Source organism: Apis cerana, linkage group LG14 (genome assembly GCF_029169275.1).
Source record: "Apis cerana isolate GH-2021 linkage group LG14, AcerK_1.0, whole genome shotgun sequence".
NCBI lineage: Eukaryota > Metazoa > Arthropoda > Insecta > Hymenoptera > Apidae > Apis > Apis cerana.
This window is the reverse complement of record NC_083865.1, coordinates 6,467,598-6,485,629: the sequence shown is the minus strand read 5'-3', so window position 1 is coordinate 6,485,629 and position 18,032 is coordinate 6,467,598. Positions and strand designations below refer to the sequence as shown.

At 30.4% G+C, this 18,032-nt stretch overlaps 1 protein-coding gene and 3 long non-coding RNA genes across 28 annotated transcripts in view; 3 read left to right on the top strand and 1 right to left on the bottom strand.

Annotated features, from left to right (window-relative positions):
• The first annotated feature begins 1,254 nt into the window (after positions 1-1,254).
• On the top strand, positions 1,255-3,636 carry LOC133667241 (uncharacterized). Of its 2 annotated transcripts, none has more exons than XR_009832556.1 (3): positions 1,255-1,524; positions 2,466-3,204; positions 3,429-3,636. It is a non-coding gene; the product is annotated as an uncharacterized LOC133667241 (long non-coding RNA). The 2 variants fall into 2 exon arrangements; XR_009832557.1 differs by having other exon boundaries at positions 1,255-2,365.
• A 3,295-nt stretch (positions 3,637-6,931) lies between these two features.
• LOC133667244 (uncharacterized) lies at positions 6,932-8,510 on the top strand. The gene is made up of 2 exons (XR_009832560.1): positions 6,932-7,247; positions 7,772-8,510. It is a non-coding gene; the product is annotated as an uncharacterized LOC133667244 (long non-coding RNA).
• A 1,609-nt stretch (positions 8,511-10,119) lies between these two features.
• The window catches only part of LOC107995479 (thyrotroph embryonic factor), a 92,006-nt gene continuing 84,093 nt past the window's right edge, over positions 10,120-18,032 (bottom strand). For 9 of the 24 annotated variants that reach the window (XM_062084337.1, XM_062084328.1, XM_062084331.1 and 6 more), the window contains 5 exons: positions 16,627-16,760; positions 15,847-16,084; positions 15,254-15,357; positions 14,942-15,079; positions 10,120-14,713 (listed from right to left, as the gene is read on the bottom strand). In XM_062084337.1, coding sequence (XP_061940321.1) covers positions 14,627-14,713; positions 14,942-15,079; positions 15,254-15,357; positions 15,847-16,084; positions 16,627-16,760 — 701 coding nt within the window. In that variant the 3' untranslated portion in view covers positions 10,120-14,626. Of the gene's footprint in view, positions 14,714-14,941; positions 15,080-15,253; positions 15,403-15,846; positions 16,085-16,614; positions 16,761-18,032 lie in introns of all 24 variants that reach the window. The other 15 variants (XM_062084323.1, XM_062084322.1, XM_062084321.1 and 12 more) reach the window with 3 other exon arrangements.
• Positions 14,992-16,510, top strand: LOC133667243 (uncharacterized). The gene is made up of 2 exons (XR_009832559.1): positions 14,992-15,127; positions 15,221-16,510. It is a non-coding gene; the product is annotated as an uncharacterized LOC133667243 (long non-coding RNA).

The following is an 18,032-nucleotide window of genomic DNA, read 5'->3' as shown; positions in this document are numbered from 1 at the left end:
AGATTTAAATTTAAATTTTTTTTTAACTTTAAGGTTAAAACGTTCTTCAGTTATGTTTTAACCCCTTTTTTAGTTTATTATAGTTAACTTTTTTATGTTATATTTTCTTCTTATGTTTTTATATTTTGTCATTATTTATATATATCATATTAATAAGTTCTTTTATATGATGCAACATTAACAATTAACTAAATCTTATAATGCTGCAACATATAAAAAATATACTTTACATTGTAATATGTAAATAATGAATAAAACATAATAAGAGATTATAATATAAAAGTTAACTATCATGAAGTAATAAAAGAAAATTAAAATATTGGAGAAGAATTTAACCTCAAAGTTAAAAAAGTCTAAAAGAATTGAAATAAAGAACAAAGATTTAACAGAAATATTATCTAAATCAAGAAAAACGTTTAAACATAATTAAATTTTCTTTTTTATGTATGTTTGTTCTAACTCAAGAACATTTATGTTAAATTCTTTCTTTGTTGTTTTAGGTTTTTGAATTTTTTTTTTTAATTTTGATATAAAATTATTCTCTTATTTCTTTCTTTCTTTTTATTTTTTATTTTATAGTAATTAACTTTTTGTGTTATATTCTCTTTTAATTTTTTCATTATTCATTATTTATGTACTCTATTATTAATTTATATATATATATATATATATATTTATTCTTCCAATTAAATTAATTTATGTTTCAAATTTTATTTACATTCTCTACTATTTTTTAGATTTATTCACCTTTAATGTTATTTTTCTTTATATTTTAATTCTGTTCAGATTTTGTTTATCCCATTTTAAAGTATCTTACTTGTATTTCAATCTTTCCTAACCTCTTTGAATCTTAGATATATTTTCTCGTTTTTTTTCAGAATTAATTATGTTAAATATTTTTTCTGCTTTTTCTTTTGTTGATTTTTACATCGACATTGCTCTCTCTTATTTAATATAATTTAATTCCTTAAATTTATTTATTTTAAAGTTAAATTCAATTGTTGTGTTTTGATTATTTTAAATTCGGTTATTAAATTTGTCAAATTCAGTTTTATATTATGTTCTCTTTCTATTTTTTCACTTTTTATGAATTTATTTAAGTTTTTTATTAAATTTCTTTTCTGTTTTTATTTTTGTTTTTACTTTTATTTAAATTTAATTAATTTTTTTATTGAATTCCTTCTTTCCATTATAATTATTCATTATCTTGTTAAATTAGTAATTCTACTAATAATTTTTTTTTCCAATAGGTATATCTTTACAGGATTCCAATTCCACAAGCAACAAAAATTAATTTATGTATTATATTATATTTCAATTTTTCGCGCGATTTTTGAATGAAAAAAATAAGCATTAAGAGCCAGCCAATCAGAACATCCCTTAATTCGAAACGCGGGACGAATAAGTGCGCATCGCAGTGCGCATCGGAGTGCGCAACGCAGTGCGCATCACACTGCGCATGTCGTCAGTCTACAGTTGAAAATTGTGCGAAGTGGATGTGTCGTCGCGAATTCGGATTACGCAGTAAGTTATTTTACTTTTATTATTACCAAATTTATCAATTATTGTTAATTTAGTTTTTCAAATAATCCATTCGGTATAGTGAAAACGAAATTAATTAGTTCTTTGCGTATCTTTGTGTCTTTTCCTTCGATTGTTCATTTTGCGTCTATTGCGTCATTAGTGTCCCGTATCGGAATATTTCGAGACAGAATTTGAAATCATATATTGGTTTTTTTTATGATATAATTTTAATCGTATTACGTACGTTTATTTTACAATTTCTTGATCTTTATTTTTTATCATTTTAGTCATATTAAAGTAAAAGAACTTTTTTACGGTTTATTACGTATTCATTTCGTGAAGTCGAAGTATCATTCAAGTATAGCATATTTTTCCGAATGTATATATATTGCGTCTTCCCGCGTATATGTTTATTGTTTACTTTTTTTGGTCTATCGTTTATACTTTGCTCGAGGCTAGAAACATTTCTTATGATATTTCACTTCTGAGAAATTGGATTTGTGTTCAAACATGTTTCGACTTGTCGAGCGTATCCCCTCTCCATCTTGTTATTCGATGCGCGAAATCGAAGCGCAAAGTGACATTGTTCGTTGATTCTTAGTGACGATTAGACGTTTGAAATTTTCTCGAGATATATGTTCTATTTATTGCACAGTATTTTAATATTATTATTTTTTTTATACTACTTTTGTTATTATTTGTGCGTTAATTAATACACGTTTATTCAGTATTTTATTCAACATTGTTAGAATTGGTAGTTTTTTGACAATTAAATAATTTTGAATTCCTCGTTCGTATCTCATATATAATTCGAGTGTCGAATTACAAGATGGCTTATATCGTGAGTTTTTATTTGATTTGGTTTATTTTGATACTTTAATATAATCTAATTTCATACATATTATTCATTTACTTAGAAGTTTTGATTTTCTTCTGCGCAGATTTAATTGATAGCGTATGGTAATATTCTCGAAGGCGGGAAAAAATCCAATATGGACGCCATGGACGTCTTGGTGACTTTCTTTCGTGGTAAAAATTTTATATTTCGTATGTATAAATTTTTATTCTGTTTTCTTGAATTATTTAATTTAGATTGTTGTTAAGCAATTCATAATAAAATTACGTTCTAGTTAAAGAAAAATGAAAAAATTAAAAATTTATGAGAAAATTTTAATGATTTATCATTGGAAATTAAATTTTAAAATCTGATAAGGAATATTTTATTAAATTTCAGATATTAATAAATAATTGGTAACATTTTTATACGTAATTCATGATTAGTTAAAATGGAAAGGCAATATTTCCAGAACAAATGCTCGATAAGAAGAAGAAAAGTATCAAAAAGATATTTCTTTTTCTTCTATTCCCCATCCCTCTACTAATTTAATGTTAATTTCAGAAAATATTTGTGACCGCGCGCAATGCGGTTAATAGAATCAGTGTTTGCTTCGTCATAGTATTTTGAATATTTTTTAGAGCACAACAGCTCTTATTAAATTTAATTAGAATAATCAAACGCGAAGATAGAATCAGTGTTTGTTCGCCGATTATAATATATACGGACGCGTTATTAGAGTTTCTTATTTTATTTTTTTTTTTATTCTCAATATTCGTTTTCGGCACAGGGTAGAGTCAGTGCTTCTCTCAAGAGAATAAGGCGATCATCCACCACGCGAAGAGGTAAGAAGAATCATTAGATTTTCATTTTTTAGATTTTAATCTTTTACATTAGAATTTCATACTTTTATTATTATTAAAATTTATTAGAAATTTAATTTTTTTTAATTAATATTTGAAGTTAAATATAGTTTTATTTTGTATTACTATTATTACGATTTTAAATAACGAATGTTATATTTTTAAGAAAAAAATTACAATACAATATTTCATATTTTATTTCACAGATGCTGATGATCTTTATGAAGATTTTTGGATTTTAATCTTAAAAAATATTTGTGACCACGTGCAATGTGGTTAGTAGAATCAGTGTTTGCTTCGTTATAGTATTTTGAATATTTTTTTAGAGCACAACAGCTCTTAAATTAAATTTTAATTAGAATGATCAAACGCGAAGATAGAATCAGTGTTTGTTCGCCGATTATAATTTATACGGACGCGTTGTTAACTTCTTATTTTTAGTTGTGTTGATTTTAAATATTCGTTTTCGGCACAGGGTAGAGTCAGTGCTTCTCTCAAGAGAATAAGGCGATCATCCATCACGCGAAGAGGTAATTACGCTTTTATATATCTAAATTTTTATTCTTCTAAATAGAAATTAACTGGAATTTTAATATCATTATTACATGTTGTATATTTAATAGTTTCCTATTTTAATTTTTGAATTTTTCAAGTAATCAGAACCGTGTTTTTAATTATGATATTTTGTCACAGATTTCTTCTACCTGATGACTTCCTGATGTACCTGATGGGCTACGGTAACAGTGAAGGCGTTCGTCGCATCATATGGTGAGTCGCATGCTTTTTGGTTCCTCCGGTCATTCAACCATGTCGTAGGATGAAAGATCCGAATCGACACGAGTGACTGGTTGTATACGTAGAATTTTGCACGAGCACAATGACCGCGGATATTTATTTATAATAATTATCCGCGAGTAGTAACGATTATTTCTTTTGTGTTTTATTTATTAGTTCAGGCTAGGGTCTTCTTACGCTTCGCGTTTTTGATTAATATAAAATGTTTAGTAATTTTAATAATGCCAAAACATATAATAATTATTATTATATAATTATCAGTGTAATACAATAATTAGTTTGAATTTTTTTAATTCAAAATCCTTCAGAATAACATTTTAAGTTATTTGATCAATTTGATTATTGTGATTGTCACATAATTTCATATAACTTCAATATGATTTACAACAACTGGTAGATAGTAAATTTTTCAATTTTTATTCGTACAAATATGAAGTAAATTTTGTGTAAGAAGACATTTCGCGACAGGTAGATTTTAGAATCAGAGCAATAAGTTTTGAATATTGTTCTTGTGATTTTGAAAATATGCTCTGATGAAGGAATCGCCTGAGGGTATTTCTATTAATATTTATATTAAATTGCAATGAATTCTAATTCCTTTTTAATTAATTCAATATTAAAAATTTAATATTCAATAATTTGTTCAATAATTAATGAAATAAAATATGAAATAGAGTCACAAATAATTTGAAATATAATAAAAATTTGAAATATATAATATAGTTTATATAATTATACAATTTGAAATATATAATGCAAAGTCAAAGAATATTAGCCCGTTAGATACAAAATGGATATATTAATATCTTTTTAGCTCAGGATTTTCAGGTTTAACCCTTTCCATGTTCATTGCCAGGAACTCACTCACGTGCCCAGGTGTTACTTGAGTGAGAGAGAGGCAATGGGTATGATGATCTTAGCTCATAAGTTAATACAAATTTTTTAGCGACTGACGATGCGTTAGTGTATCGTGCACGACGTAATTTCCACATTGTGTGTGTATGGTTAGGCTGTGGAATTGCGTCGTTCCAATTATTATTTCTTTCACTGTTCAATCACAATTTGCAATCACATTCGCAATTAAATATTGCGAATAAGTAATAAATAGTAAGATTAATTTTTAATCTCAAATTACAATAATTGTACAATTTTGGTTTATAATAATGGTTACAATAATGGTAACATTTAATCTGGTGATTAGTATTTTAAAAAACGTTACGTATTCATAAATATTCACAATTAAAATATAGATACACGCGTTTTTATCGCGTTTCACGCAATGGTCACTAGCTATCGTCAGTCGATTTCAGGAAAATGGTACGTAAAGTTAGAGTATGCGAGTAGTGTGCCAAGCTCGGGTGTCGGAGGCGTCCCGGGACGTTTTCCCTAGTGTAGGCTTTTGCGCCCGAGTGTTATGTGTGAGAATCGTGGAATGAATGTGTTGGTATGCCTGTTTTGCCAAATTTTTTTAAATATAGGGCTAGGTAGGATAGGTAGTATACTTCTGGTGTGTCTGTTAATTATAAGTAGGTAGGGCCGGGCAGGTTGTCACAGTCTCCGATCGGGTAGGCGCGTTTTCGCGTGACAATCTGTTTCAGGAAATAAAATTTGAGAAATCGAGAGCGAAGCTGAAACGAATGGATGACAATGCCATTCGTCTCTGGTTTTGCTCGTCGAGTTTTCGAATTTCGCGGTCGCGGTCGTGATTTGCTTTCGAAACGAACGTTGCGCTCGAGATTCTGTGCATGTACGGAGAACGATCATTGCGATTGTTGGTCGTCCATGTGCACTTAGCTTACGCGATTTAGTCCTTTTTTCTTTTTTCTTTGGTTTGCGATTAGTGAATCTCGAGCCTAGATTTAAGTTTCAGCGGGTATTGCACCCGAAGAAGAAGACCGAAGAGGCCCGACAAACTGTCACGAAGAGGGCTGCAACGAATGATTTCTCATTTTTTGAATTTTATCTGGATCCAAAGAATGGGAAGTCATTGTTACTACTTTGTCATTGTGCTCGTTTTAGTAATACGTAGTATATGTTGTTGTATCGTATCTGGCCAATTTGCATGCTGGCCCATCGTTCATCCAATCATCTTGGGCAAATCGCGGTTTTGCATTAGTGTTGCGAATGATAAATAACGGGTTGAATTAGAGTTGCGACAAAATGATAATCGCGTTTACTATTAGCGTTGCGTTGAAAAGAATATCGCGATTGCTTTTAATTATTTTCATTATGAATTAGTCTATTTTTTATTATTATTTTTTTTTTAATATAAATTTGATTTTATTCTTTAATATAATTACGATTTATGATGTCGTGATATATGAAAAGTAGTTTTTTAAATTTAAAGAATAATAGTAAATTTTATATTAAATTCATTTGAAGAATTAGTGTTGCGTTGATGAAATATCGCGTTTTTTATAGTAGTGTTGCGTCTATTTACCCAAATTGCCCATATTTCTTCCACTTGGACTGTGGAAGTACGTTCCAGTTCCTGAATCACCTATTACAGCCAAAAGACTGTACAAAGGGTGATTGTACGACAGCAGTCTCTGATTATGGCTGCAATCTTCCGCTATTAGTGTTGCGTTTATAATAAATTATGAGTGCATAAATTAATTAATTTATTAGAGTTTCGTATATGTTTTCGCGAATCTTTTATCTTTTTTTTTTTTATTTTTTTTTCTTTTTTATTGATGAAGAAATGCATTAAAAATATAATAAAGCACTCTTCGCGTTTTCTTTTGAGATTTTAATATATTAGTGTTGCGAAATAAAAAAAATTCCACTCACGGTTTGTTCGGATTTACATTGAGTGGATAATTATTTTGGTAACCCTTCTGGTTACCTTTTTGTCGTTTTTCTCTTTTCAGCATCCCTTTATTAAGAGCATTTGTTTATTGTTAAAAAATGTTTTTATTCTTTTTATCGATGAATATCTTTCATTTAAAATCACGAATTGTTTAACAACATTTTGATAATTTGATTTTTTTTTTTTATTTAATATTTTTTTTATTCCTAGATGTAAATTATTTTTTAATTACTAATCCAATAATTGAGTTTGTTACAGGTATGAATTGAAGAAAATAAACAAGAAAAAATAGATACGAAATAATGTGTGATTCTCATTTGCTATAAATTAATTACCTTTATTATTGTTGTTATTTCACTAATTCTGTTGTTCACTAATTCTGTTCATAATCTGTTTCAGGAATTTTCTTCAGCTTTCAATGGTACGGATTACTTCATCATCATCAATTCGTTTTATATTAGGTAGAGGGTAGATCGTAGACGAAACATTTAGCTTTTTGATAAATGGGATTTATAAACGATGTTCTTTTCTTCTTCTTCTTTTTATTATTAAAAAAAGCAACCTCGCTTTTCCCACTCTGATTCGTTTTCCAAACAAATATTCCCTATTTTTCAAGGCAATATGATCATTTTGCCATCCTTAATTCCTCAATTTCCTCACTATAAACAAGTACTTGATACTTGATTTTGCATTAGTGACTTTGTTCACTAACCATCATTAGTATGTACTGATCTCCTCTTGCGGTTTCATGTCATTTCATAAATTTTTTGAAAATTGTGTGTCTTCAATGAGTATGAATGTTGATATGAAGAGAATTTGTTAGATGTTCAATAGGCAGAGTTAGAAACAAAATGTTTGAATGCTTATATAGATAGGAAATACGAAAAAGAACTTTTAGAATAAGTAAAATGTTAATGTTATATTTTTTATTTAAATTTGTTTCAGGATTTCTTGTTACAGGAACAGAAGATTGTATGATACTGATTAAAGAAAACGTATTTAGAATTAAGTGCATGCACGATCAAGGGTTTATTAAATAAAGTAGTGTATTGTAGAAAAGTAGACACTGTAGATGGGTAAAATGGTGTAACGCTTTTTGGGATGCTTATTTTGCTTATTTTTTTTCTTTTTTTTTTTTGCGCACGCTTTTTACTATCGATCATTTTTCATTTTCCTACCGATGGAAATGTAAAATATTGATAGAAAATCTTTTAATTTTAATTTTATCTTCACGTTTAGTCTTCCGCGCCGGGTTCTTTAGAATTCCTTTTGCTGTTTGTTTTGCACAACGATCGAAGGATCTGAACGTTTTGCAAATTTATATCAAAAGGAAGATTTATTTATTATTGATTTTAAATAAATTTTTGCGTAAAGGAGGGTGGATGGGATCGTGGATAGGGTGGGTCTCCAATTCGCAGCAACCTCCACGCGGTGAGACCTGGAAAATCATTATTATTTACTATATTCTTCATAATCGTATCCTTGATACAATTATAAATTTTATAGCAAATAAGATGAGCTAATTGGCTGCGCACGCGATTTCAATGATTATTTTTTTTATTTTGTAGTTAGATTATTAGTTAAGATTTATTGAAATAATAGTGATCAAAAGTTTGAACGTTTTGTAAACATACAATGAAAGGAAAATTTATTTGTGAATAAAATAATTTGTGAAAATTATAAAGTGTAAGATTTTTTTTTTCTTTGTGACTTTGAGTGATAATAATTGTGTACGTAATTAGAGTATACTACGCTAGACGGCGTAGCTCTAATCTTTTTTCGGTTCAGAACATATTTTACAAAGTCCTATGAGATGTCGCGTCAATCTATTTCTCGTCCGTATTTCATTTATACGTTAATTTTACGTATGTCACTAATGAAACACGTGGAAAAGAATAAGAAATAAGCAATGAATAGAAATGGTGAATAAAGATAAGATAAGAATTGAACATGAGCACCATCTCTTGCAAGCTAGAAACATCTTTTTAAAGAAATATTTTTCTAGAAGCACTAAGAGATGGCAATAATACTTCATTCTTACTCTACCTTATCCTCTTTGGAGAAAAGTCTTATCCTGAGATTCATTCATTTTTAATTTATAATTGTTGATTTTTGTGTTATATTCTCTTTTTATGTTTTTATGTTTATTTATTGCAATATACAATTTTTATTGTTCAAGTTCAGTTAGATTTAATTAAGTATTATGTTACTTTTTTTTATATATGTCTCTTCTAATTCAATTGATATTTACATTAAATCTTTTTTTTTATGTTTTAACATTCTTTGAATTTCTTTAAATTTTAGATTAAATAATTCTTCCATATTTTTCTTATTCTTTTTGTATATTAGAATGTTCAATTCTTCTCTTATATCTTGCAGCTTTGTTAGATTTCATTAATTGTTATGTTAAATTTCTTTTTTTATGCTTCCTTTTTTTTTTTCTTTATTCAATTAACATTATTGTTAAATTCTTTTTTAATGTTTTAGTTTTTTTAGATTTTTGTAATTTTGAGATTAAATTCTTCAGCTATGCTTCAATCTTTTTTAACTTTAATAATTAATCCTTAATAATAATTAATCCTTATGTTGCATTTTCTTCTTATGTGTTTATATATATTTATATATATATTTATGTATATATTTTGCATATTTATTTATTTATTGGAGAGGAATTTAATCTCAAAGTTAAAAAAGTCTAAATGAAATGAAATATAAAGGAGGATTTAATAGAAATATTATCTAAATTAAAGGAAACATTTAAACAAAAAAAAAATTTATTTTTTTCATATTTTGGATTTTTAAATTTAGATTTTTTTTGACTTTGAAATTAAATTCATCAGCTATTTTCAATCTTTTTTTTTTTACTGTATATTATAGTTAAATTTTATGTTACATTTTCTTTTTAGTTTTGTCTGTAATATTACGAATAGATTTTAAAATATATATCTATTTATAATAATAATTATTTTTATTCTCTATATTTTTATTGATGTTTATATTATATGTTTATTTTTAAGCATATTTTTTTAATTATCGTTAATATAATTATAAATGTGAAAATACTATTCTTTTTTAAAAATATTTTTTAAAAATATCTCTAGAATATTATTTTAATAAATATGATTTTGAAAACTTAAAAATTTTAAAAATAATTGTAAGAATAATATTTCTCGAAATTGTTTTAAAGTTAATATTTCGCAAATTTCACTAGACGAATATCCTGAAAGTCCAAAATTGATGCATATAAAATGGAATAAAATTAATCCTATGCAGGATCAGGTATAACAATATAATTCAATGAAAACAATAACAAATACATATATTTCTCGAAATGTGATACACTTTGATGTTGGTGGTCGTATTTTAATTCTCGCGTGTACTGTTTTTTTTCATATTTTCGTTTCGTATGGATCGGATGGTCATTAAATGGACGCGGTAACGTCACTTAAACTTTTTTCATTGTGTTGCTTTTTTTTAGTTTTTCATTTTTTTTTTTTTTTCATTTTATCATTGTCATTAAATTCTAATTGGAGCAAAGCTGTCAGTTGTGTCTACCGTGTTCTCTAATTTTTTTGCTACGATTTCTTTATGACATTTTTTTCTCTTTATTTTTTTTTTCTTTTTATTTTATAAACTATTCTTGGACTGCAGTATACCGCGCACACGATTGTGTACGTGGAATCTGATTTTTTTTTTTATTTTTGTTTAGATAACCAACAAACACTATTGCGCTTCCTCGTTTTGTCATTGTTTGAAAATTGTGCCGAGATCCAAGACCGGCCTTAGAAAGCTACGACGTAGTTTAATTAATAGCAACTTGTACTAGAAGGTACTTATACAAATATCAATCTTCGAGAAACAGTATGTCTCTTTCTTTCTCGATTTCCTTTCTTTCTTTTTACATCATCGGACGACTGTCAACGCAAAAATTATAATAATAAGAAAAGAAAAAATGCTTGGCTTTGTTGCAATTTCTCTAGATGCTATCATTGGCGATTATGAAATACAAAAAATTTTTTTTGTTCGCGCGTGTAAATCGAATTTCTGCCCATTATTCACAATATTAAATAGCCTTCGATGCATCTATTATAATCTAATGAGTTTTGTTTATGTTTTAGTTAATTAGGCTGCATGCCAAAAGCGACGTATTTCATGTATGATTGAACAATGAATGCGGAAATGCACCATGCATGGTATTGTTTCGTTAATCCATATCATATCTAATTTTATCATGTTTTTTTTTATGCATGGAGTTTACAATGCATTACGTTTGCAATATTTACGAATCATTTTTTTTTTTTTTTACTTTTGTTTTTAATTTTTTTTTTCGCAGTTAAGTTAAAGTGTATATGTTCAAACAAATTCTCTAATCGTCTTTTACTATGATCGAATTATGAGTCTAAATTGAAAAAGCAATTTACGTGCAATTTCTTTTTGCAGTACGAGATTTACCCGCGTACTTACACTACACAAAATTTCATATTACACAACGTACATAAAATCTCGGCGAGAAAAAGAAAAAAAAAATATATATATATATATATATAATATAATAACAAGGCATAAAATAATTTTTATAACGTTGACACGATTAATCATACATAGATTTTGTATCCAACTAAAATTTACAATTGTAAAGTACGGTTGATTTTATGAAATTTCAACGCATGGTTACAAAAGTAAAGAAACAAATGTACAGAATGTATATATTTTAACTAAAACACAATTGCTGTATAAAAAAACTGGCGGTTTAAAAGCGAATCTGTCATTAACAAAGCTTTCTATAAAATTAATTCTTTTTTTTTATAAGTCTACAAATATACACGTATATATGATAGTAATATATATATATATATATATTTTATATATATATATATTATAAGCTCTTCAAGAATTTGTGTTATCACGGGTTCTAAAACAAAACTAATTAAAATGATAAAATAATAAATCAATAATGTAAATGAATAATAGGCGCAATATAAAAAGTTTTACTGGGAATATACTTTTAATGCCGATTTCACATCGCAAAAAGTGCTAAAAAACATGTGTATATAATAATTATACTCGATTATTGTCACTGAGCGTTGCAACGAGCAGAATCGCTTATTATTTAGCGCACCAACAGTACATAAAATATTAGTCGCATGTGTATTATCCATGAAAGGCGCATGAGTGGGCTTTGCTCATGATTAACTTTTTTTATTCAGAATTTCTTTTTTCTTTGTCAGACAAGAGGAAGCAACTACGAACAGAGATATACATTATTTGTTCTTGTCCTGTAAGGGGAGCCCTTTTAATGCAATTTACTTCAATGATCATTTACATAAGTAACCCTTGTCGTGGCGTCATTAACAATGGAACTTGCAATTTCGATTGCTTTTTTTTTTATCAGTAAAAAAAGTATTTTTAATATTTTAAAAAATGATCGTGATCATTACATTATAATTCTTTAGAATTTTGATTTATGCAATTGTATCTTGCAATAAAAAAAAAACTAATAGTAACTAATAAAAAATTAATAGTCATAGATATTAAAAATATTTACAAATAACAAGAAACATAAAAAAAAAAAAAAAAGAAACAAAAAGATAATGAAAATCCATTGTTCGACGAGCCATCAACCGTGTCGAAATACGATAAAACGATAATAGAAGATGCGTCGCGACGCTTTCCCCGTACTCGAGACATCGTGTAGCCCTTCGAGCGATTTATCAACTGTCATACAACCGAGCGTCGAAAAAACGAAACGCTACAGAGAGAAGAGAGAGATTAAAACGTTATGTATGAAAAAAAAAAAGAAGCACTTGATCTCTACCTTACGATAAAAACAACTAGAATCACTTGTGTGTGTACCATCACCACTTGTGGGATACGCTACAGTAATTAACGTTTCTTAGAGAACTAGGATCTAGTCCGTGCGCAGAAAAGCGTCGTTCTCCCAAATATCCTTCGTTCTTAATTTATCCTTTTTTTTCTTCCTCATTCTTCTTTTTCTTAACAAATTACCGATTACGGATAATTCTTTCCTTTCCCGTTCTTCCCTTAATTCTCCGACGAATTAAAATTAGAAAAATTTTTTTACAACCGATATTCACTGGACAATCTTTTAAACTCATGACATGTTTCAAGACCATGTCGAGGTACAATAATGCTAGTTATTGTACTTGAATCTTAAAATCTTTAGGGCCGTTCAAAAAACGTTAAAGATTAACGAGAAAAACGTCGGATCAAGAATTTATCCGCAATCAGATCCTGAGGGCCGCATTGTACAAGAACCAAACAAAAGCTCGAGAGTCAGCGCGTGATTTAAATAGCCGCGTAAGGACCGCTTGCGGCCATTTTTTTTTTCTTTTCCAACTATTGATCATTCATACGCGCGCCTGTCTGTGCTTTCGTACATCTCTTTCACTTATGTATTATCCTAATTAGCTCCAGCTCAGTTTATGAGGCAGTTATCGCGTAGATGCCAGATGTTTTTGGTACAGTTGAGACACTTTTACCGATAAATATCATATATAATAGCTTTTCCTTTCATTTCACCGGAAGAAAATATTCAACTTGTTATTTCAATCGCTTCTTCGTTAAAAAAAAAAAAAAAAATCTCTTAGAACTAACTTCAGGTGGGCTCTTTATGAATAATATAAATAATATAACGCGTTTTTAAATAAAAATACAACGATTCGTTGAAAGATAGAAGGGATATTATACATATATTGCTGTTACACTCAAAACATCGATAATTCGAATGTCTCCAGTTCTACGAATTAACTTAATTTCTTTCGACAACATGGTACAAATTAATTTGTCATCCCCTCGAGAGGCACCAGAGAGTCGATTGTTAAATCTCTTTACGTTCGATTGAAAGCTGAAATTCACTTGACTGATTAACATGCTTCGCGTAAAAGGAAAAGTTTCCAAGTGTCTCGTGATGAATACCTGTACACATGTTGTTTATACATTATTCATCTGGCACGCACACTAAACTAATTCACGGTCTGCTGCTCCGCGTGTATACGTGTATGCGTATGTCTCCTTTTTTTTTATGTATATAGATATATACGTAACGCGTTTCTTGTATATATGTGTATACATATAATGCTTGATAATGCGTTGCAGCGAAGTTAATATACCCGACTATACACCTCTTGGTATGTAATAATACGCGTATATATAAATACATACACGTGTGCATGCGGTCGCGCGTGGTACACGTGCGCACAGAGTCATACTTTTACAGACACAGACATACACACGGCCGTGTATGTATGCGCGCGCGCGCATGTATACATATATATATATAATCTAACTATACATATAACTATGTACATTTTTTTTTTTTTGAGGGGTAAGGTGAATTTCGAAGGGAGAAAGGAGCACTGGGGAAAAAAGGGGGAACTGAGAAGGGGGGAACGGATTAAAAGAAATATATACGTGTGTCTGTGTATGAAGGGAGAAGAAAAGAAGAGGAAAAGATGTGGTGTGAATAGAAGAAGTTTCGTCGAAGGAGAATATCTTCGGGGATCGTCTAGGAAAAAAGGGGGGAGGGGGGTAGGTTTGTTCGAATTCGTCGAGGATGGTCTTGCGATTCGGCGCGCTCCTTTCTTTTCTTCTTCTTCTTCTTCTTCTTCTTCTTTTTTTTCGTTTTTTTTCTTTTTTTTTTCTTTTTAACTCTTCTTTCATCCGAACTGGCGAAAAACCTAAGTGCTGCGACTATAGTGTGTGGGAGGAGCTGGCACAACAAACGCTCGTGTTTGCATCTTTTTTAATACCACGACGAGCTGTTGCTTGCCCGGCGCACTGTTAGACGTCCGTGTATTTGCTCAGCTTGTCACGCAGCAGCATGTTCTCGTTCTTTAACCGGTCCAGTTCCTGTCGTAGACCCATATTCTGAAAAAAGAGAAAATTTTTGGAACTCGGAATTAAGTATCGTAAAATTACTGAAAAATCTTTGTGAGGGAGAGGTAATATCATCATATTTGTTCCACTTTGATATAAAGAAAAATGAATCCAATCTTAATGAATCTGATCTTAATTCCATTCCGATAGAATGGAAAAAATATTAAGATCCTTATTCTAATATGTGTTGTTTAATTTTAGAGGCGTGGGAAGATTTACTTCTTTCTCGAGGAAGCCGGCCCTGAGAGCGATCTGGTTCTCCTTCATGCGACGTGCATCCCGTGATCGTTTCGCTGCCATGTTATTCTTCCTACGACGCGCCCAGTATTTGTCATCCTTCAGGTCATCCGGAACGAACTGTAACCGGTAGCGGACCATGGAAAAGAGCAGGAAATTAGAACGAACGTAGAATTTGTTGCATTTCTAAATCGTGACGAGAAAAGATTATTGTATCTATAAGTAGAATCTTGTGAATATAAATAAATTTTCTTTTTTTAGGTATATTGCAATCGAACATGAAAATGAACTGACCTGCTTCCGTGATTTCTTGATCATCGGTTGGGGTTTCAGCTCCTCGTCGGAGAAGGCCCGGGTGCGTGGATCGAAGTCTCGCCCCGATGAGGCCATCGAGAGCGCTACAAGAGACAAGCCATATTGTATTCGTGACGAGTCCTCGGAATCTGTCACGCGAAGAGGGAATAATCGACAATTTCGATGTTAGTTTCATCCGTTTCCCGAAAACTAAATACACCGGAGTCGATCCTGAGACTTTATCCCTTGGATAATCGTTCACTTCTAAAATCAAATTTAAAACAATTGCATTTCTTTCCTGAATCCTCCATTTCGTTTTTACTCTTCAACGAATCTTCTTCTAAATCCTGAACTCTCTTGAAATGCAAACATTTTGAGATTCATATTCCAAACAAGCTCACTTTTACTTTTAACTTTAAATTCTATTAAATAACCTTTTATTTTCAACTTTACACCCTTCAATCCCCCAATCTCTCCCTAATTCTTGCACGAGCGATGAATTAATAAACGAAAGCTCGGGGCTAAAAATATAATTCCCTCAGGATCGACGTCCAAACAAATCAGGTAGGAAATCGGATGAACGATTCACTCACTGGAATCCGCGGGCGAGGGAGGGTTCATAGTGTCGGGTGAGCAACACTCGCTCGGCGAGGGTGATCTCTCGCGTTTGGTGACCGGCTCTAAGTGGAGGCCGGCTGGACCTTGGTGTCCTGGTGTTTCGGTGTTGTTCATTTTGTGCAGTTGTCCGCTCTGCATCGTCCCTTGTCCGCCGCCGGCCACTCCATCCACGGGAATACCGTTCTCGGAGAGAAACTCGTCGAGATCGACGTACTGTAACAGGAGGATAACGGCATCCTTTTTTTTTTCGATCCTCAGCAGAAAAAAAAGATATAACAGAGTCGAGTGTTGTGGTGTTATCATTCATTTCAAATCGAACATCGTGTGCATCAGCTAGCAATTGAGCAATAAAACGAGAAATAAAATTTTTTCTTTTTTCTAAAGAAAACGCGAATGGGGAAGAATAAAAAAGTAAGTAGATTAACTTGGGCGATTAACTTTCGATTCATAATTTTACAGTTGGATGCGAGAAGGATGCCTCGCTCACTGTCCCAATTTGTTTCTTGTCGTTTGGAATGATAAATGTAATTCAATTTTATAAGATATAATGAAATTTACAAGGGTATTGTGTTCTTCTTGCATCCGGTGGTACAATTAATGAAAAAAAAAATAAAAAAAAGAGAAGAAGAAGAAAGAAAAGGGGATGAAAAAAATTTAGAATTTTTAAAAACTTCAATCGCAGATACTTGGGATCTGCGTTTCAGCCGGATTGTGAGCTTACCGTATCGCGTTTTTGTACATACATGGTTCAATACCTTCAGGTCGGCATCGTAGGGCAAAGTTTTGTCCCATAGATTTGGGCCGAGGAAGGCGGCCTGCGCTTCCACGTTGCCCCATAATTCTCCATCAGCGTCCTTTTTCTCTTCCGGTCCATCTTTGCCTTGTTTTCCTAGAGAACGCAACAATTCTCGTTATTTCGTTATTTATTGTATCAAATTATTTTTTTTATAAATATATATTTAGCTTTTAAATCTCGTACAATTTGTAACTTCTTGTGCGCTACAATTTTCATCTCGAAAGAATTGTATACATATGAAAGATAGAGAGGATAGATTAAAAACTCTTTATAAAAATATTTACAATGAGAACTAGATTTTTTTTTTATTCAAACGATGAACGATTGCATATAGACAAATATGAATTTTACAAGAATCGAGAAGATTTTTTTGCTTGTACAAAAGTGTAATAATTCAATAGTAATTAAATAATAAAGAAGGAGAAGAAGAAAAAAAGACAATAAAGTAGAAATAATTAACGACCACGTGGCGCTAGTGTCGCGTCATCAGCCATCATAATATACTCACATTTATATGTTATTATTATTATAAATTACGACGTAAAAATATTTATTATCTTGCTCGAGAAACTTTCCGATACAATTCAATGTAAGGATTTACGAAAAAGAAAAAAGGGATTCAACGATTCGAGAAGATCGAAATTTCGTTTCGAAAAAATATCACAACTATATTTCCAAAATGGGATTACTACCTATTGCTCCGCTAACATACAAAGTCTATGTTTCGACTTAAAAAAAAAAAGTCTCTTTTCTTTCTATTCAGTAAGCTTTTTACCTTCGTTTTTTTTTTCAACTAGATAGAAGAGAAACCTTTTAGAATACGCGAGATGACACGCTTCCCTCCGTCTCTCCTTTACACCTTTTTTTCCGCACACACAGTGTCGGAAGCCGTGGCCATCAGAAATTACTTCGTGGAAGAAAAGAAAAAGAGGAGCGGATCAGTTGGCGACCTTGGAGATGCTCCTCCAAAAATAGCGAGCCGACCTAACAACTTCTCTCCGATTCTTCTTCTTCTTCTTCTCGTTTCGAGGCGTTTCTTCCGCGTTTTTTTCTCCTTCTCCAAAGACCGGCAGGCTTAATTGTTTCTCGTGTCATGCCACGTTTCATTTCGTTATGCGCGTAAAAGAAAAAGAAAAAAAAAATTTGCGGATTTATCACGAGACAAAAATAAAAAGTCTATTAATTCACCGTGCACCGCCGTCTATCATCGAATATTATAATCGAATATTGGGAATGTTTATGCAAATTTAAATTTTTACGAAGAAAATTTTTATGAATGAAAAAAAGAAATAAGGTTAGGTTATTTCGTAACCTCGAAAAGATTAGGAAAAAAAAAAAAAAGAAAAAAAAAGAAGAAAATTACAT